The 22,316-nt window shown below is 33.8% G+C and overlaps 1 protein-coding gene across 1 annotated transcript; it reads left to right on the forward strand.

The window, feature by feature from the left end:
• The first annotated feature begins 2,856 nt into the window (after nt 1–2,856).
• Nucleotides 2,857–4,889, forward strand: LOC140862254 (putative late blight resistance protein homolog R1B-16). The gene is made up of 3 exons (XM_073265259.1): nt 2,857–3,117; nt 3,169–4,032; nt 4,449–4,889. The coding sequence occupies exons 1-3, from the start codon at nt 2,857–2,859 to the stop codon at nt 4,887–4,889; spliced, it is 1,566 nt and encodes a 521-aa protein (XP_073121360.1).
• Nucleotides 4,890–22,316: the final 17,427 nt, after the last annotated feature.

Genomic DNA, 22,316 nt, shown 5'->3' on the forward strand with positions numbered 1-22,316 from the left:
ATTTTTATATATGACATCATACCACTTATTCGTTCAAAATGTGAAATTTAATCGGAAGTTATCAATATTTTAAATTTTAGTTAAATTTTTTGCGTCCATATATATGTAAAAATTTTAATAAATTATATATATAATAATTTATCAATTTTCAGTTGAAATTTTAAATTTGACATATATGTGAAAATTTCCATAAATGTTATATATGATACTGTACAATTTTTCGTGTAAAATTTGAAATTTGATCATATTTTATCACTACTTTTTAATTTCAGATATTTTTTTTGTCTTCATACACACAGAGATATATGTGTGTAAAACAGAATTGTTGTTAAAAATAATAGAAGACATTTTTTTCTAATAGAAGAGTTTTCTTACAAGAATTTATCGTCTCCAAACAAATTTAAACAGTGACCAACCTCAAGTATATGACACGATAATGACTGCAATTAATTGAAACCAGAGTGGAGTATCCTTGTATAGGGTTATGGAGGTACTGAAAAAACATTCATATGAAAGACTCTATCGGTAGCCTTGAGATCGAATGGAGAGATTGTGTTAAACGTGACATCCAATGATATTACATCTTTTTTTTCTGCATGGTGGAAATGTTCATCCCCTCGTTGAGAAATTCCCTTCAATCCTAACGAAAATTCAACATGCAATATCAAACAAGGGAGTCCTATCGCGGAGCTTATCGTGAAATCCAAACTTATCAAATGAGATGAAGCTCCAATGATGCACAAGTTTTATTTTGAATTATTAGACATAAGCATACGCGACATAATAAGATTTGAAAATACTTCAAGCTTTCACTTCCTTTTTGGAGGCAAAATAGTTGTATTTGGCGAGATTTTCGACAGATTTTTCCTGTTATTCCGAAGGGCGGTAGGCAAGACATTGTTCATGTTACTATTAATTCGTCGTATATGTGGAGACATTGCACAGTTTTGAGATTGACTAAGAATATGCATCTTTGTAATTTGGTCTCTGATGAGAAAGGCGATGAAATTAGAAGATATTTGGATTGGATTGCAAATACAGGAGACAGAAAAATTAAAGAACCAATGACGGTTGCACGATGATTGATATTTCAGATGAATTGTTGCTTAATCAAGGACCCTATCACAACAATCGTCGAGAGTACATATATGTTGTTTGGTAGCACGATAAGTGATACGTCATACTTCCACCAGAGAACTATATTGGCACCGACTTTGATTTTGTCCAGTTCATAAATGTATACATGATATCACTGAAAAATTCGGATGGAAGATTGTATTTAAATTATGGTTCGGCGTGTCATTCATAGAAAAATGTTGATATGTTGTATGATTTGCACACTCCAAAATTCTTAAATGGAAATAGATGCTCCGGAGTTTTGAACCACTAGCTAAATTTGATGATTGACACTCATGTTATGTTATTACGGAATATAGATAATTCTCTTGGATTATACAATGATACTAGATTGATTATCACGAATCTCGAAAACCATGTTTTGGAAGGAAAAATTCTTAACGGATGTAATGCGGGTCATAAAGTGCTTATTCCAAGAATGTCATTAACTCCATTTGATTCAAGGCTTCCTTTCAAGTTTCAACGAAGAGAATTTCCCTTAATTGTTTCATATGCAATAACAATTAACAAAAATCAAAGACAATCATTATCACATGTAGGGTTTTTTTTTTAATTTTATTTTAGAAAACATGTTTTCTGTCATGGTCAACTGTATATCGATGTATCTAGGATTACAAATCGAAAGTGTCTTAAAATTTTAATATGTAATGAAAACGACAATGAAATAAACTCGACTACAAATGTTGTGTTTAAGGATATTTTCAAAATTTGTAATAATACTTTTTCACTTTATTTTTAAAATTTATTTTAGTGAGTGTTAAATTAGATTTTGTATTTACTATTTAATTAGAAACTCAAATTTTCATACTATGTAATTTTTAATCGTTATATACACAATACAATCCGTGCATCGCACGGGTGAGATACTAGTTTATATTATAATAAAGAAACTGTACTCATTATATAAAAACATTATAAAAATTAATTAGAGATTATTGATAAATACCTATTCATTTTAATAAATAAATCGACCGATCACAAAAAATTATATTAAAATATATTAATGGATTGCTCATTTTAAATCTCAAGTTGTGCGAATTTGTAATAAAGAAACTGAAGTTGCCATTTTCATTACCATGTCCATGTTTAAACAATGTGAAAGAAGACAGTTTTACGCAAATCTTAAAGTTGTTAGCATCACAAAGTTTCTCCTTTTGATTCTTTCAACAGCAACACCACAATTGCACACTGTTCAGTTGCAAGATGTCTTATGCTGCAGTTGTATCTCTTATGCAGATTCTTCAACAAATCGGGGATCCTGGTCGATGTGTTCCGCACGAGAAACAACAGATTCAATCACTCCAAGAAAAGGTCAGTTTCCTGCATGATTTCTTGGAGAAGTATTCATCTATTACTAGCAAGGCAGTAAAAAAATTGGTAATAAAAATTAGAGATGCAGCTTATAGGGCTGAAGACATCATTGAGTCCCATGTTTCCACTTTCATTTTATATAAAAGAAAATACAGGAATGGTACATACCGAACTTTTTGCAAGAACTTGGATAGAGTCATAGAAGAAATGCATTCCATTCAGCAAGAGGTGATGGTGATTATGATTACACTAGAAATGCCACCGAGGAATCATTTACCAGTCAATGGACCACGACTCACGTTTAGTGACAAAAAATCCCATGTGGTTGGATTGGATGAAGACTCGGAGAAAATAAAGGACTGGTTGACAAGTTAATCGTCTAACCGTGAAGTCGTTTCGATTGTTGGGATGAGAGGCATTGGAAAAACTACTTTTGCGTGGAAACTATTCGATGACTCACTCATTGTTTGTCAATATGACATTCGTGCTTGGGTAACTGTATCTCAGGAATATCAGATGCGTGAGATCTTCGCAGGGCTTCTAGATTCAACTAACCAACTCAGTTCAGAAATTAGAAAGTTAAGCGGTGGAGAATTAGCAGATCGTCTATACAAAAGTTTGAAAGGTAGGAAGTACATCATTGTGATGGATGACGTTTGGGATACTAAGGTGTGAGATGAGATCAAGAGGTTTTTTCCTGATGATCATAATGGCAGTCAGATTGTTTTGACAACTCGGCACAAAATTGTGGGAGATGATGCAGCCTCTTTTGACCATCGTCATGACATGAGGCCTCTTGATTCCGGTGAGAGTTGGGACTTGTTTCGTGCAAAGGTATTCCGAGGAGGATACTGCCCTCCGCGTTTGGAGGGAATTGGGCTTGAGATTGTAAAAAAATGTAGAGGACTTCCACTCTCAATAGTTGTGATTGGTAGTCTCCTATCCATGGACAAGACTGTTGGTTATTGGGAGACTATTGTCACTGCTCTGAAATCAATTCTGTCTACAGATGGAGGCCAATGTTCGACCATCTTCTCCTTGAGTTACAATTACTTGCCAGCTCACTTAAAACCTTGTTTTCTATATTTTGCGATTTTTCCAAAAGACCACGCCATCCGAAGATCTAATCTTATCCACTTATGGGTTGCCGAGGGATTTATAAAACCAAATGGGTCCAAGAGTTTGGAAGACATTGCAGAGGAATGTTTGGAAGATCTTTTGAACAGAAGTCTTATTATGGTTCTTAAGCTAGGGCGTGATGGCAAAGTTAAGACATACAGAATCCATGATCTTTTGAGAGACTTTTGCATAACAGAAGCTAAAAAAGAGAAGTTCTTTCATGTCACCAATAAGTACAGTATTCCTTATGAAGGCATAAGAAGTGAACGTCGTGTTAGTATTAATCCAGTGAGTCATTTGGAATCCATTGAGCATGCTTTTAACTCAAATGGTCCACCTTCAACAACCCGCTCACTTGTATTGTATGATGAAGATGCTGAGATAATCGTAAGCGAGCCTAGTTTTGGACTGCTGAGAGTATTGGATATGAAAGGTGGAAAGCTGTTGATTGAATTTCCGAAGGAGGTAGTTAGACTAGTGCATTTACGGTACCTTTCTCTTTGTTGTTTAGAAGATAGAGTTCCTGCTTCTATATCCTGACTTTGGGGGCTTCGAACTTTAGTCATCAACGGTCATTTGGCTGATTTTATTCAATTACCCCAAAAAATATGGACGATGCTACATTTAAGGCATATAGAAATCATATATAATTATTGTGATTTACCAGATCCTCCCATTCAAATTTAGTTATTGTGGCCAACCTTCAAACTCTCTTGGGGATACAAAATATGAGATTTACGGATAAGATCATCGAAAGACTTTCAAAACTAAAGAAATTGAAAGTGTATTATAACAATATTAAAGAATGGTCTCACTACCATCTTAGTAATATTGTGTGCTTGAATGAATTGGAATCATTAAATCTCTATTGTAATTGCAAGATAGCTTTGCCGCCAAACTTCAAGTTCCTAGCAGCACTCAAAAAGTTAACTTTGTCTCATTGTGGCCTTGGTTGGAAAGATTTGACGATGGTTGGTTCGTTACCCAATCTTGAAGTTCTCAAACTAAATGATGAAGCATGTGAAGGTGGAGTGTGGGAACCAAATGAGGGAGAATTTCGCATGCTAAAATCCCTGGAGCTTAACTATTTAGATTTGGTGGAATGGAGAGCCGATGATTCCCACTTTCCCCAACTTGAGTGCCTTAAAATTAGGGATTGCTGGAAGTTGAAAGAGATCCTAACTGAAATTGAAAACATACCAACGCTTGAAAAGATCGAATTGGAAGGGGAATGCTCCTCATCAGCTGTGGCTTTTGCTAAACTGATTTTGGATCAACAACTAAGCTTGGGTAATGATGTCCTTCAAGTTCGTATTTTCTGAATTTTTTTTTTTACAGTGTACCATAATGTCTATTGCTACATTTGATGTTTCTTCTTAATTTATTTGTTGTGCGACTATAAATCTGTAAATTGCAGACTGTAATTGCAAAACTCACTTTAATAATATGTAATCAAATTTTATATATATGAAATATCGTGAAATTAAAAGTAAATTTTTTATTTAAAGTTAATGTTTTAAGTTCTCATTTAGTTACTAATTAATTTATTATGTTTGGTTTTATTTTAAAATAGTAGTGTTTACGAGGAAGGGGTATTTAAGGAGAGGAAAAAAAAAGGGTGTAGGCCAAAAATCGTTACTATCATTGCCTCAACTTTAATAATGAAATAATAGATTATCATGAAATTATTTCAAAAATCTAACAAGGACGTTCATATATATGTTTTTCTCTTCTTTGTTTATCACACTTTAAAAGCTTCAAGAATTTTCTATCCAAAGATTTTACTAAGATGGGTTATTAATTTTTTCAAAACGTTGGGGAAAATTTTAATTGAAACTGATTTTTTTTTTCCCGGGTTGATATCAAGTACTTAAGTAGTATTTGAAATTATTTTTAAGAAACACTTTTCATTTTTTTTTCACAAAATTTTACGCATTTTTCAGTTTTTCCTTCATAAAATTTGGAAAAACTGAAAATTGATTATTAGAAGAAATTGCACTACCTAAAACTAGTACATGAATAAATTATTTACTAATTTATTATGTTTGGTATACGAGGAAGGGGTATTTTAGGAGACAGGGGCGGAGGCACATAACCCCCCCAAAAAAAATTAGTATATATATATATATATATATATATATATATATATATATATATATATATATATATATATTGGTTTTGTTTGATATTCTTTTTAATAAATTTTAATGGGTTGTGCCCCATTTTTTTTAATATATAATAAATTGACTTCTCAAATAAAATAAAATAATTTATTTTAAGTGACGATCAAACTCTTTTTTTTTTATGGGATATTTGATTTATTTTTTCTATTCGACTCTTTCGAATGGACGACCAACACAGTGACATAAAACACTCAATTAAGATTTAAAGTCGTTTTGCTTTAAAAAAAATATAAGGGCATTTCGTAAATGATTTCAGGTTTTTTTGTGTATTTTTTTTTCATATCGTGTATTTTAAATCATTTTTTTCTCAAAAAATTAGGTTTTGGTTTCTTGAGAGCATATATTTCTTAATTCTTCTATTTATTTTTTTCTTATTTTAAATCTTTGTTTCATTTAATTATGGGACAACACATTCGATATCAATGTTAGAAATACTAAAATTTATTGTAAAAAATGAAATTAGCATTGTTAATTTTTGCGTTTTTGATTATTTTTGTTTGACTATTTCTATATGTTGAATAATTGGTCGAAAATATTTGTGGATAACAACGTATTTTTACTATATTCATGAATCATAATGTAATTTAATTGATATAGATAGAATAGATAGTGTTAAATAAACTAGCAGAAAATTGAATGCAATGAATCTCGTTTTATCTACTAAGTTTTATCCAAAAAACTTTGCAGAACATGAGATGCTGCAATTAAAAATCCAATTTGAGCATTTTGATCATGTTCGACAACTTCCTTATATTAGAACTCACTCGAAACTTATTTAATTGTTTAGATCTTGAGAGAGGTTTGAGCTTACTCCCCCTCTCTTGTTTTTTTTTTTTTTTTTTTGATTTCTAATAATATCTCTATTTTTTAAAAAAAAAATCAAAAATCTATCATGTTTACGCTTTCAGTTCTTCTTCGTTGGCCCCCCTCTTGCGTGATCCTGGCTCCGCCCCTGTTAGGAGAGGACAAAAAAAAAAAGAGTAGATAAAAAATCGTTAATATCTATGCCTCAACTTTAATAATGAAATGATAGATTATCATAAAATTAGTTCAAAAATCTAACAAGGACATTCATATTTTAGCATATACATATATATGTTTTTCTCTTCTTTGTTTTATCACACTTTGAAAGATTCAAGTAATTTCTATCCAAAGATTTTACTAAGATAGTAAGATGGGTTATTTTTTCAAAACATCACGGAAAATTTTAATCAAAACCGTTTTTTTTTCTCGGGTTGATTTTAAGTACTTAGGTAATATTTGAAATTATTTTTATGAAACATTCCTCAGTTTTTTCTTCACAAAATTTTACGTATTTTAGCTTTTCCTTCACAATATTTCTTAAAAAAATGTCCAAATCGAAAATTGTAGTTTGGTTTAGGGAGACAAGTTGACCTGGTCTATACTTAAAGTAAAAAATAATATTTTTCATGGATCAGATTGAAAGGATAACAAATCAAATACCAGATGCGCGTTTGCAGATACAAAAGAGGTAACTAACTCATATACATATATGTGCTGTAAATACTCATGCTCGTATTAAAATTCTAAAGAAACAAATTGAATAGACTAATGAAGTCATAAAATGCTTGAAACATGGAAGATCAATCGGTTCCAAAGATAAAAATCTCCAGAAAAGAAAAGGCTTAGAGAAACATGATAATCACAAAATAGAGAATGAAGGTATAACGAAAACGCAGGATGATAAAAATGCTCTGTTAGTACAAACTGACAAGAATCGTGAAATTTTTATCAATTATATTAATACTAAAAAAATATGAAACCAGGGACGGAACTTGGAATTCGAACATGGGGGGCTAAACTAAATTTAGATCATAAATTTATTTTTGAGAAAAAAAATATTGATATAAAATTAATAAGTATATAATAAATTTAATATATAATTGGAAAAATATAAAAAAATATTTTAAAACGATCGAAACAAGAGTTTGTTTTAAAGGATAATAAACTATTTCGAATAATCTATGTAATTTTTCAATGAAAAATTTCATTTCTTGTCACTACAAGACATAAATATAGTAAAATAAAACTTTAAATTTAATGCAAATTAAAAAATGATGGAATACGACAATATATAAGAAATTTTATCATCAAAATTTTGTGAAATTTAAATGTGAGTTTTGAAATTAAAAACAAAATTAGATCATAATAACAAGTGATTTATATTATTCCTAATGATATAGATTTATGTGTACGACTTTTGGTATTTACATATATTGAAATATCTAAAGGATGAAAGCATAATATGATGTAAATTGCTAATAAATATCTTATGTTTTTTAAATATAATAATTGACTAATTTGAGTTTTATATTATTAGTATAAAATTTTTTAGTGAGCTACGTAAATTTTTAATAGGCTTGATTGGACTTTATTATGATTATACATTGTTTAATAGACTAGCTAATTAAATCTCATATGGGCTTTATAATATATAACTAGTACTATTAAAAATTTAGTGAACTAAAATCTTTTGGTGAATATAAAAATCGGTAGGATTAGATAAAATGGAAAGATGTCATCCAGGTTGAGTTGGATTCGCTAAATAAAGTAACGTTTTTGGACCTATAGTCCTTACACCAGAAGGTGTAAAACTTGTTGGATACAAATGAGTATTTTTTCGAAATCAAAATGATAAAAAGGAAATAGAAAGATATAAAGCTCGAATTGCGATACAAGGTTCTTCCCAAGTGCTTGTAATTGATTATGAAGAAACGTATTCTTCCGTTATGGATGCAATTACATTTTGGTATTTGATTAGTTTGGCGGTGTCTGAAAATTTAGAAATGCGACTTATGAATGTTGTTACAGCTTACTTATACAGATCACTTGATAGTAATATATATATATGAAAATCACTGAAGGATTTAAGATGTCTGAAGCACAAAGTTCAAAATCCAAAGAATTCTATTCTATAAAATTGCAAAGATCATTATATGAGTTAAAACAATCTGATCGAATGTGGTATATATAATCGGCTAAGTGAACACTTGATAAAAATGGATATGTAAACAATCCAACATGCCCTTGCGCTTTCATCAAGAAATCAAAATCCAGATGCGTAATTATTGTAGTATATGTTGATGATTTATACATCATTGGAAAGAATAAAAAATTCAAGAAAGTGTTGTACTTGAAGGAAGAATTTATAATGAAAGACATTGGAAAAACCAAGTATTGTCTGGGTTTGCAAATTGAACAAAAAGAATATGGAATATTTGTTCACCAGTAAAATTATATAGAAAAAGTCCTTAAACGTTTTAAAGTGGATAAATCAAATTATTGTAAGTACTCTAATGGTTGTTAGATCATTGAAAATGATCCATTCTTCCCACGTAAAGATGATAAAATTATTCTTGATTCAGAAGTACCATATTTAAGTGCTATTGGTGTCCTTATAATGTATCTTGCAAATGGTACTAGACATGATATATCTTTTGTTGTAAATTTATTGACATGATTTAGCTAATATCCAACAAAGAGACACTGAAACAGAATTAAACATATATTCCGTTATCTACGTGGAACGACAGATTTGAGATTTTTATATTCAAAAGATACCAATCAAAGTATAATTGGTTATGCTGATGCTGGATACTTATCTGATCCACACAAGACACGTTCTCAAATCGGATATGTATTTACTCGTGGAGGAACTGCAATTTCTTGGCGTTCACGGAAACAAACACTCGTAATAACTTCATCAAATCACATCAAAATTATTGAACAACAAAAGCAAGCTGTGAATGTTTGTGGCTAAAATCAATAACCCAACATATCCAAATCACGTGTGGATTATCATTCAACAAGGAGCATGTGATATTATATGAAGATAATGTTGCATGTGTTACACAAATGAAAGAAAGATACATAGAAAGCGACAATACTAAACATATTCCCCCTAAGTTCTTCGCATTCACCCAAGAGCTTGAGAAGAATAAAGATAATGATATTTTTTACATTCAATCAAGTGAAAACTCATCAAATCTCTTGACAAAAGGCACTCTCTACGACAATATTCAGAAAGCATATATATAGCATTGAGATGCGCAATCTACGAAATATATGAAAAATAGTTCGTGTTAACATGAGGGGAGTTTACGTGACTGTACTTATTTTTCCTTACATTGGTTTTTATCCCAATAAGTTTTTTCTAATAAGGTTTTTAACGAGTCATTATAAAAACACGTAATGAAAACAGTCTTTGTATTACAATCATCATCACAAGGGGGAGTGTTGAAAATAATAGTTGGGAGTGTTGAAAATAAGTATGTGTTGATGTGTAAATAGTAAAATTATTAAATGTGTATTTTTGGACTATTCTCAAATGAGATTTTATAAATTGGCCTCTCCATTTGTGAAGAAAAACACAATTGAGTGAAGAAAAATATATAAACTGTGAAGTTTTGATATGTTTTAAGTTATTGAGAATTTTATTTTTTACCTGAAATTTTTATTTTTTTACAACAATAACTTGTTTTAAAACCACGTTTTTTGTTTTCTTTACCAATAATTCATTCAACACCCCCATTACTTTTTAGTAGAGTATGATGGAATTATTATATCTTTACATTAATATCTTAAATTTGATTTAGATCAAAATTTATCCCAACTTTTATCTTTAATTATTTCCCAAAATACTTGCTACAATTTTTTTTTAACATAACACGGGTTATTAGTTGATATTGAGAAGAGTATATTAATACAGAAAATAGTCTATAATGTGGAGAAATGATAATTTTGCTAAAAAAAAATTTATTTACACATTTTTTGAGATATCAGTCAATTAATTTTAGCAAATAATTAATTTCATTATTTATCGAATGAATACTGAATGCATTATGAAAAATATGGTTTTAAAGATTAATTCACAGAATAATCTAATGAAATCACCGAAAATTTAACATAAAATACATCTTTCTATTTGGATCACAAATGAAAAATATTTAATTTTTATATCAAAAGTATTATTTTTTTATTTAAAATATAGACTCGTCCGTGAGACCATCTTTCAAGAAATATAGCAAGTTTTGGTTAACATCAAAGAACACAAATGTGAAAGTTATTTTGGTGAGCAAGAACATATCAAATGAATAATAAAAAGAGGTCATATAAAATTATAGTTTTAGTTAAATTAGGAATTAAGCAAATATATAACCTAAATTCATTTTACTCATCAATTGGAAAACCATTAATTAAATTGAACTATATGAAGGGAAAAAAAAGGAAAAAAAAAAAAAGTTGCAGAAAGTTGCAAAAATATATTTTCGACAAGATGATTTCAAGGAGTGTATGCACTCACTACTTTTATATCTTCCCTGTAGACCTGGCCACGGGCCGGGTTCGGTCCGAGTCCGGGCCGGCATTTAGCCAACCCTTAACCGGCTCGCCCATGGCCGGTTTCGGTCCGGGTTCGGGTCCGGTTAACTGCCGGTTCAGGGTCCGGGCTAACCCGTGCATTTTTTTTTAAAAAAAAAATTGCAGCGCCCCAGCGCTGATTTTGAAGCGCTGAGCCTTCGAATTCAATTCGAAGGGGCAGCGCCCCAGCGCTGCAAAATCAGTGCTGGGGCGCTTAACCTTTGAATTAAATTCAAAGCCCAAAGGGGCAACCGGGCAAGTGAGCAACTTCAATTTTTTTTTTAATTTTTAAACAAATTTTTAATAAGACATATTCTTTAAATAATCTCAATTAAATATTTCATATCTCTATAATAAAAATCTATTACATTTATTAAATAAACAATATATTAGAATTTCAACATCTTATGACTTATATTATAAATCCATTACATTTTATTCTACTTCACTCGCATTTCCTCCCGTCGTAGTTCCGGATGTTCCTTCGGTATCATCTTGGTATTCTTCATCACTTTGAATATGTTGTGTTTGAAAGAGTGGGTGCCCGGTGAGCCAACTTGTGGCTAAGGGCTTTTATGACTTTATGTATAAACAATCTTTTGTTTAAAATAATTTACACTTTTATAATGGCATTTACTTTATCTTTTATCATATTATTATGTTGTGACATACTATAAGATGTTTAGATGAAGACCTTGAATATACTATAGTGTATGTAAGATGTGGTAGCACATGGGGATGGCTATCATGAAACACATCTTATAGTCACTGTATATTCTAAACAGTTCCTAGTCGATTGAGCCGTCCGTTAATAAGGATAAGGATCGCTCGAGATTGATACTAGCATTTGCGATGCCGAGTACCACGTTTCATTGGTATGGAACATAGAGATGATCAAAGCATGAAAATGGATATTCATATGATGAATGATCGAACTACCCTATCCGGACTTTCCAAGTGGTTATCACTTATCGAGTAGATAAAGTCCGCGGTTTTGGTTGTACACCATTAGTCCTTACTACTTGAAACATCATTGAGACTCTATATGCTAGTACTGTACTTTGACTCGTTTACCGACTCTATTGGGGTCATCAGGTATCGGGATTGGGTACAGTTACGACACATATTGGAGTCGATACTTTGTTGTCAAGGATTCACCACATACTTGCAAGTATGGATATCCTATGCGATATGAGGAGATATTAATGTGACGAATCTCTGGCCAGAGTACATGATGTGTTTTAGGTTACTTGGTGTTCCTAGTAACACATGCGATGTCACTATTTGATCTCCAAGATGTAATGCATAGTTATCGAATCTCGAACGACTCTCGATTTACCAATGGTTGTTGATTTGATCGGGATATATGGATGAAGGGACCGTACTGTACGCTAACCAAAATCTATTGGTTCTTGCAGGCACTATCAGTGATACCTAGGGAATCATGAGGCGATGTTGCTAGGCGCTCTTACCATGATTCGATGGGCAAGTCGGAAATTGTTGTTCCAAGTCACAAGGAGTTGTGAGCCCACGGCTAGCTGTATCCCTGAACCATTGAGGGTCAAACAAGTAATAAATTTCTAATCCCCGTTGAGATAATTAAATTTAAAGAGTTAAATTTAGTGAATAAAGAAGTGGGACTTCTTATTTAAAAGTAGAGGGAGTAAGATTTCCTAAAAAGACATAGTGATGGACATTTTTGGAAATCACTGAATTCGGATTCAGAAAATTTATCTTGATTTTAAAAGATGCAGAAATGGTTTCTGTGCACATTGGTGAAATTGGTTTATCAATCTGAGTCACGATGAATTTTATATTAATTTCTGAACATGCGGGCTTTGCTTGTCAGGCTTGAACTTATGACTAATGGGCCCTAAGCTGTTAGCAGCCCACATTATAAATAAGTTATTGCAGTACAGAAATTAGACAACACAGGTCATAATTTCGAAAACCTAGAGAGCCTCCTCTCTTTGAAATTCGGCCGACCCCTCCCCTCTCCTCACAGTGTTCGAAAATTCAGTCTGTGAATTTTTGAATTTGCAGACTGATTTAACAGATCATATCTGTTCTATCTCTTCGTAGAAACTTCTGATAGACTTTCTAGTGCAGTCTATCAGAGGGATTAAATTTCTGTTCGTGGACCTGATTGAGGAATTGTTCGTTCATCAGTTCCTGAGATATACAACAAGACTAGTTTAATCTGTTGGTGTCCATAATCTTGCTTCGAGATTTTAAGGTAAAATTTATATTGTTTAAATTTTATGTTATCAATTTTAATCGTAGGAATTTGATATCCATATGGAATCGTTCCATATAAAATTTTAAAACTTCCGCTGCACCGGGTATCACTTTCTTTTTCGATCCGGAGAACGACCGTGTTCCAACAGTGGTATCAAAGCCAGGTGGTTCTCGGATTTTACGATTAAAATTTTATCGATTGTACAAAGCCTCGATTTTTCAAAAAAATAAAACGGAAAAGAAAAAAAAATATATTTTTGGGGCTGCCCGCTGCCCGAAGGCAGCGAGCAGCGCCGCGTGCAGCCCTGCGCGAGCTAGGGCAAGCGTTGCCCTAGCCCAGCGGCTAGGCTGGACGAGTCCAGCCCAACGACGGGCGTGCAGCCCGGGATTGTCCCGGGCTGCCCAGAATTTTTTTTTATTAAAAATAAATTTTTCCTTGAATTATAAATTCTAGCCCAAAATGGTTTTGGGCCCAGTTTTTGGCCCGATTGAAAATTGTTTCAGTTGGTCCACGAGGCAATGAGTCAAAATTGTTTGAGCCCAAAATTTTTAAAAAAATTAATTTTTGGATAAATTTTGAATTTTGGAAATTTATAAATTTAATCCAATAAATTTAATCTTTAATTATTAATTTTGGTACAATTGATAATAAAATATGATTTTATGTATAAAATTGGATTTTATATGTAAAATATGATTTTATGGATAAACTAGATAAAATATGATTTTATATATAAAATAAGATTTTATGTATGAAATATGATTTTATCTATTTATATTTATTTCCATTGCATGATATCCAATAAATTAATTTTTGAATTAAATATTATTGGATAAGGATGATCGATTGCCATGACCAATATTATAGGTGTATGTTAGGTTGTTTACATTTAGCTTTATTATTGATTGTTGGATTTTATTAATGGGCCTGGTTTATAGGCCCAAATTTGATTTTATCATTTGTAATAAAAGTGGGCCTGGTTTATGGCCCGTTCCCACCCCTATAATGTATCCCTTTATTTGTCATAGTAATTTATTGTAAATTCACTAGAAATAGTGGGAGATTTTGAAGATGGAGGTGGGACCAGCAAGCAATGATAAAGACTGAAGAAATGTAAATTGGAAGCACAATGTAATAGGATTGCATTGCATACTTGCATATCACCTAGGATTGGACTTAGACTCGTGATTGGCAACCACGGGTCGATTAGTAATGGAATCGATCATCCTAAAATATAATATACGATATTATCGTTGTATGCATGTTTAGACTAAATTGTATGAATCTCGCAAGCATACAAATTTTAAATGATGAGACAAATTTTCAAAATTAAAAATCCCTTATTTTAAATATGATTTAAAATTGATATCAAGATAAATAAAGGAAATTTAAATATTGTTTAAATGTTCCTACCTTCCATCAACGATCAATGTATGAGATGCTACCCGCGGATACGGTCCGGCTCATATTATTGGGGGGGCCCGTTCGTCGGAAAGCTGTACATTGGATCGACACATGTTGTAAGTTGGATGGAACTCCCATGAGATTGGCTCATATTATTGGGGATCCACATGACGACCGTCCATCACAACTTAATATTGATGGGTCATCTTGACATGTCACAATAAACGGCGTCATATTATTGGGCCCTTATTGGACATGAGGTAAAAACATGGAGGTTGCTTTGGAAGCAATTGGGCTCTACCATTTGAAAATTATGGTTGGCTGATATTATTCGGGACTATAGTTTGTCAATTGGACTCCATGTTCCCACTACAGAAAATGTTTCTCGTTTTCACTAGAGGGTAGTGAAATCGTTAAAATAGTGGGAGTGAGATTCATAAAATAAATTTTGCCTTATTTTATGTCTTAGTAAATTAATTAAACAATCACTGATTATTGTCTGTTTCTTTTCAGTATTTCATTAAAATGAATTCACGCAATCCACTATTCTCTATTCTCGAACAAAACAAACTGACTGGCGCAAACTATACGGAATGGTTCCGTAAGTTGAAGATTGTCTTGACCTCGGAGAAGATGTTCTACGTGTTAGAAAAATCTCCTCCGAAGGAAGCACCAGCTGATATAAGTCCGGAAGAGTTGGCAAAACTTGATAAATGGTGGGACCATGATATCAAGGCCAAATGCTATATGCAAGCTTCGATGTCTGATGAACTCCAGAGGCGATTTGAGGATACCGGGAATGCTGCTGACATTCACGCACAACTCAAGGAACTTTTTGGGGCTCAATCGAGAGCTGATAGGTTCGCTACTGTAAAAGAGTTAATGACGTGTCGCATGCGTGAAGGGACTTCGGTCCGTGATCATGGGGTACGCGTGATTTGGCTCATTCAGAAGTTGGTAACGCTTGAATTGGTATTGGAGCATGAACTCAATGTGGACTTGTTACTTCTCTCTCTTCCTTCATCGTTTGACGGTTTTGTGGTGAATTTCAATATGAACAAGATAGAGGCCTCCCTTGAAGAGATGGTCAATATGCTTGTAACTTATGAAGCCACATTAAAGAAGGATAAACCGGTACTCTTGGTTGGCTCCTCTTCTAACTCTAAGAAGGGGCCAAGTGGAAAGGATAAGAAACGTTCTGCCCCACCAAAAAAAACAGTACCGAAGAAGAAGGGCAAGACAAAGGCTTCTAACGGGAACAAAGATGATGATACTTGCCATTACTGCAAGAAACTCGGTCATTGGAAACGTAACTGCAAGGAATATCTCGAGCAGTTGCGAACTGCAAAGGGTATGTTTTACATTGAAATAAATGTTTCACTTAATACTACTTCTTGGGTATTGGATACCGGATGTGGATCTCACATTTGCAATGATTTGCAGGTGATAACAAGAAGTCATAAGCTTAGGATGGGTGAGACCCAACTGAGGCTCGGAAATGGTTCTAGAGTTGAAGCCAAAGCTGTGGGAGACGTTTATTTAATATTGCAGAATGATTTTAAGTTACTTTTGAGAGATGTTTTATTTGTTTCAGACTTGATTAAAAACATTATTTCTATTTCTATGCTTGATAGAGATGGTTTTTTTTGAAATTTTGTGAATGGGATTTGCAATATTTACAAGAATGAATGTTTGATTGGAAATGGACAACTTGAAAACGATCTATATAACTTAAAATTAAAAGACGTTCCAATAAATTATGTTGATAAACCGGTAACAACGAACAAAAGGAAAATCGATAGTCAAAACCCGGCAAACCTTTGGCATGCTAGGCTAGGTCATATTTCCTCAAGGAGGATGAACAAGCTAGTGGGAGAGGGCATGTTTAATATGTCTGATATTAACTCTCTACCTACTTGTGAGTCCTGCCTGAAAGGAAAAATGACTAAATCTCCTTTCAAAGAAAAACCTGAGCGTAGTCAAAATCTATTGGATTTGATCCATACAGATGTTTGCGGACCATTTAGTATTGGTACAAAATTTGGTCACACTTACTTCATTACCTTTACTGATGATTATTCTAGGTATGGGTACTTGTATTTGATGAATATAAGTCTGAATCATTTGAAAAGTTCAAAGAATTCAAGGCTGAAGTAGAAAACAAACTAGGTAAGAGTATTAAAGCACTTCGATCGGATCGAGGCGGAGAATACTTGAGTACCGAGTTTTTGAGCTATCTAAAAGAGAATGGGATTCTCTCTCAGTGGACTCCTCCTATGACACCTCAGCTGAATGGAGTTTCGGAGCGTCGCAATCGAACATTGTTGGACATGGTTCGATCTATGATGAGCTTCACTGAGCTCCCACCTTCGTTTTGGGGCTATACTCTTGAAACGGCGGTATTGTTGTTGAACAACGTCCACACTAAAGCAGTGAACAATACACCATACGAGTTATGGAATGGCAAAGCTCCTAAGTATTCGTACTTGAGGATTTGGGGATGTCTTGCTTACGTGAAGCAGACAGTGGGAGATAAGTTGAATAGTCGATCCACCTTATGTTATTTTGTAGGGTATCCGAAGAATTCAATCGGATATTATTTCTATCATCCTGCTGAAACAAAAGTGTTTGTTTCAATGAATGCCACCTTCTTGGAGAAGGAGTTCTTATTGGATAAGAAAGGCAAGATGATGGAACTCGAAGAAATTCGAGAAGAACCCGAGATACAAAATAATGATCCTACACCTCAGGAACCATTGATTGACACGCCTATTACTAGAAGATCCGAGAGGACTTCTAGGCCTCCTATTAGATATGGTCTTCTTCTTGAAGGGGATCAAAGTGAACCCGACATTGGATGTGATCCAAGAAACTTCAAGGAAGCGCGCAATTTCTGATGCGGATTCGAATTTATGGCTTGAAGCTATGCAGTCGGAAATAGATTCGATGCATACAAACCAAGTTTGGTCTTTAGTAGATCCTCCCGATGGAATTGTTCCAATAGGGTGTAAATGGATCTATAAGAGAAAACTTGGGCCTGATGGAAAGGTACTGACCTACAAGACACGATTGGTGGCAAAAGGTTATACTCAAAGACAAGGAGTTGACTATGATGAAACTTTTTCACCAGTCGCAATGTTCAATTCCATAAGAATTTTTATTGCCATAGCAGCATGGTATGACTATGAGATATGACAAATGGATGTGAAGACTGCATTTCTTAATGGAAACATTAAGGAAGAAATCTATATGATGCAGCCCGAGGGATTCACATCCATGGGAAGCGAGCATAAGGTATGCAAGCTTCAGAGATCGATCTATGGTCTCAAACAAGCATCAAGAAGTTGGAACCAGAAATTTGATAAAACAATAAAGGATTTTGGTTTCATCAAGAACCCGGAGGAACCGTGCGTGTACAAGAAAGTAGTTAAGGATGCTGTGACATTCTTAGTACTTTATGTTGATGACATCTTACTCATTGGGAATGATGTAGGGATGTTGCAGTCAACAAAGATATGGTTATCAGGTAGATTCTCGATGAAGGATTTGGGTGAGGCGTCCTATATTCTAGGGATACAGATCTATAGAGATAGATCTAAGAGAATGATAGGACTTACTCAAGCTACCTACATCGACACTATATTGAAAAGGTTTTCAATGGATGAGTCCAAGAGAGGACATCTACCTATGTGTCATGGAGTCTCTCTATCCAAGTCTATGTGTCCCAAGACTGACGAAGAGATAGAGAAAATGACACACATACCATATGCGTCAGCCATATGGAGTATCATGTATGGGATGATATCTTCCAGACCGGATGTGGCATTTGCTCTGAGTGTCACGAGCAGATATCAAGCCAATCCCGGTCAAATGCATTGGAAAGCCGTGAAGGATATTCTTAAGTACTTGAGAAGAACTAAGAATGTATTCATGGTTTATGGAGGAAGAGATCTGAAATTGGAAGGCTATACCGACTCTAGCTTCCAAAGTGACGTGGATGACTCGAAGTCAACCTCTGGATTTGTGTTCATGCTCAATGGCGGTGATGTCTCTTGGAAGAGTTCCAAGCAGGACACCACATCGGATTCCACCACTGAGGCAGAATACATTGCGGCATCAGCTGCTGCTAAAGAGGCCGTTTGGATGAGGAATTTCGTCCATGAGTTGGGCATTATTCCTGAAGCTGTTGGTCCAGTCCCGGTGTACTATGACAACACGGGTGCCGTTGCTCAGGCAAAGGAACCAAGGTCTCATCAAAGATCCAAACACGTACTGAGAAAATACCACATCATCCGGGAGATCGTGGAAAGAGGAGACATCACTGTCGAGAGAGTGGCCTCTGCAGACAATATCGCTGATCCACTTACTAAGCCCTTGCCAGGACCATTATTTGACAAACATCGCGAAGCAATGGGACTACGTAGTATGACTAGTTGGCTTTAGGGCAAGTGGGAGATTGAAAGAGTGGGTGCCCGGTGAGCCAACTTGTGGCTAAGGGCTTTTATGACTCGATGTATAAACAATCTTTTGTTTAATATAATTTACAGTTTTATAATGACATTTACTTTATCTTTTATCATATTATTATGTTGTGACATACTATAAGATGTTTAGATGAAGACCTTGAATATACTATAGTGTATGTAAGATGTGGTAGCACATGGGGATGGCTATCATGAAACACATCTTATAGTCACTGTATATTCTAAACAGTTCCTAGTCGATTGAGCCATCCGTTAATAAGGATAAGGATCGCTCGAGATTGAGACTAGCATTTGAGATGCCGAGTACCACGTTTCATTGGTATGGAACATAGAGATGATCAAAGCATGAAAATGGATATTCATATGATGAATGATCGAACTACCCTATCCGGACTTTCCAAATGGTTATCACTTATCGAGTGGATAAAGTCTGCGGTTTTGGTTGTACACCATTAGTCCTTACTACTTGAAACATCATTGAGACTCTATATGCTAGTACTGTACTTTGACTCGTTTACCGACTCTATTGGGGTCATCAGGTGTCGGGATTGGGTACAGTTATGACACATATATGAGTCGATGCTTTGTTGTCAAGGATTCACCACATACTTGCAAGTATGGATATCCTATGCGATATGAGAAGATATTAGTGTGACGAATCTTTGGCCAGAGTACATGATGTGTTTTAGGTTATTTGGTGTTCCTAGTAACACATGCGATGTCACTATTTGATCTCCAAGATGTAATGCATAGTTATCGAATCTCGAACGACTCTCGATTTACCAATGGTTGTTGATTCGATCGGAATATATGGATGAAGGGACCGTACTGTACGCTAACCAAAATCTATTGGTTCTTGCAGGCACTATCAGTGATACCTAGGGAATCATGGGGCGATTTTGCTAGGCGCTCTTACCATGATTCGATGGGCAAGTCGGAAATTGTTGTTCCAAGTCACAAGGAGTTGTGAGCCCACGGCTAGCTGTATCCCTGAACCATTGAGGGTCACACAAGTAATGGATTTCTAATCCCCGTTGAGATAATTAAATTTAAAGAGTTAAATTTAGTGAATAAAGAAGTGGGACTTCTTATTTAAAAGTAGAGGGAGTAAGATTTCCTAAAATGACATAGTGATGGACATTTTTGGAAATCACTGAATTCGGATTCAGAAAATTTATCTTGATTTTAAAAGATGCAGAAATGGTTTCTGTACACATTGGTGAAATTGGTTTATCAATCTGAGTCACGATGAATTTTATATTAATTTCTGAACATGCGGGCTTTGCTTGTCAAGCTTGAACTTATGACTAATGAGCCCTAAGCTGTTAGCAGCCCACATTATAAATAAGTTATTGCAGTACAGAAATTAGACAACACAGGTCATAATTTCGAAAACCTAGAGAGCCTCCTCTCTTTGAAATTCGGCCGACCCCTCCCCTCTCCTCACAGTGTTCGAAAATTCAGTCTGTGAATTTTTGAATTTGCAGACTGATTTAACAGATCATATCTGTTCTATCTCTTCGTAGAAACTTCTGATAGACTTTCTAGTGCAGTCTATTAGAGGGATTAAATTTCTGTTCGTGGACCTGATTGAAGAATTGTTCGTTCATCAGTTCTTGGGATATACAACAAGAGCAGTTTAATCTGTTGGTGTCCATAATCTCTCTTCGAGATTTTAAGGTAAAATTTATATTGTTTAAATTTTATGTTATCAATTTTAATCGTAGAAATTTGATATCCATATGGAATCGTTCCATATAAAATTTTAAAACTTCCGCTGCACCGGGTATCACTTTCTTTTTCGATACGGAGAACGACCATGTTCCAACAGTGTTCGAGTAGCGGCTTTTGACCAATAATTGAGCAAACATTGGGCTTCCAAATTTTCTGGCCTTAAGCTAGAACGTCTCTCGTCCAATGTATTTCCTCCAATACTAAATGCTTGCTCCACTGCAACTGTTGAAACCGGACAAGCTAGAATTTCTTTTGCCATTATAGCCAAAATTGAATATATTTGTGTTTTTTGCGACCACCATCTCAAAATATCGAAATTTTCCTAATCTGTATCACTAAAATCAAAAATAGTGATAAAATAATTCTCAAGTTCTTGACTGGAACTTGAGGATTCTCGTGGACGTTTCGTCCGTTCCCTTAATAAAAGTTGTGCTTTAGTAAGTTTAGAAGTCACATTACTAGTTGCATTGGATTGTGTTTCATGTGAAACAATTTGTCCACCATATTTGATGTTATATTCATTATAAATATCAAGTAAATGAGTTTTAATATTAAACAAAATCAATGAGATAGAATGAATCGTTTCCGCAATAGGCTCTAAAGATTCATAATATAATGTTAACATGTCGCTTAAGCCATCTAATTTAAGTCTAGGATCTAAAACAAAAGCACATAAAAAAATTTCAGGAATGAGCAAAAAATATTTTTCCCATTTTGCTTTCATGACGACAATACATTGAGATAAAACACTATCATTAGATTTAACATGTTCATGAAAAATACAAGCAATGTTGCAACAATGTGTTAAAACTAAATATGAAGTAGGATAATAAACATCGGATAATTGGTCACTAGCATCATTAAAAACTTTTAAAATTTCACAAATATTAGTGCATATGCTCCATTGATTTGAAAACAAATAAATATCACGAGCTTGAACAAATTGATGAAAAAATATACATAATAAATCTTTATATTCAAAATAGGATAATAACAATTTATATGTTAAATTCCAACGAGTTGGAACATCTCGTGCAAACCGCTTAGGCTTCATACCATTTACTCTACAAAATTTTTCCCATTGCTTCAAAACTTGAGGATGCGTCCATAAATAATGAATAGCGTTCCTAATTGGTTGAATATGTATGCCTAAACTCCTTAGCCCATCTTGAACACACAAATTTAAAATATGACATGTGCATCTAATATGAAAAAAATTTGCCACCTAGTGATGGTTTACATATTTTAATAAGCTCACTAATACTAGAAGTATTTGCACTAGCATTATCAAAAGACATTGAAAAAACTTTAGTAGTTAGACCATAT

The sequence above is a fragment of the Henckelia pumila genome, chromosome 4 (genome assembly GCF_033568475.1).
Source record: "Henckelia pumila isolate YLH828 chromosome 4, ASM3356847v2, whole genome shotgun sequence".
Lineage (NCBI taxonomy): Eukaryota > Viridiplantae > Streptophyta > Magnoliopsida > Lamiales > Gesneriaceae > Henckelia > Henckelia pumila.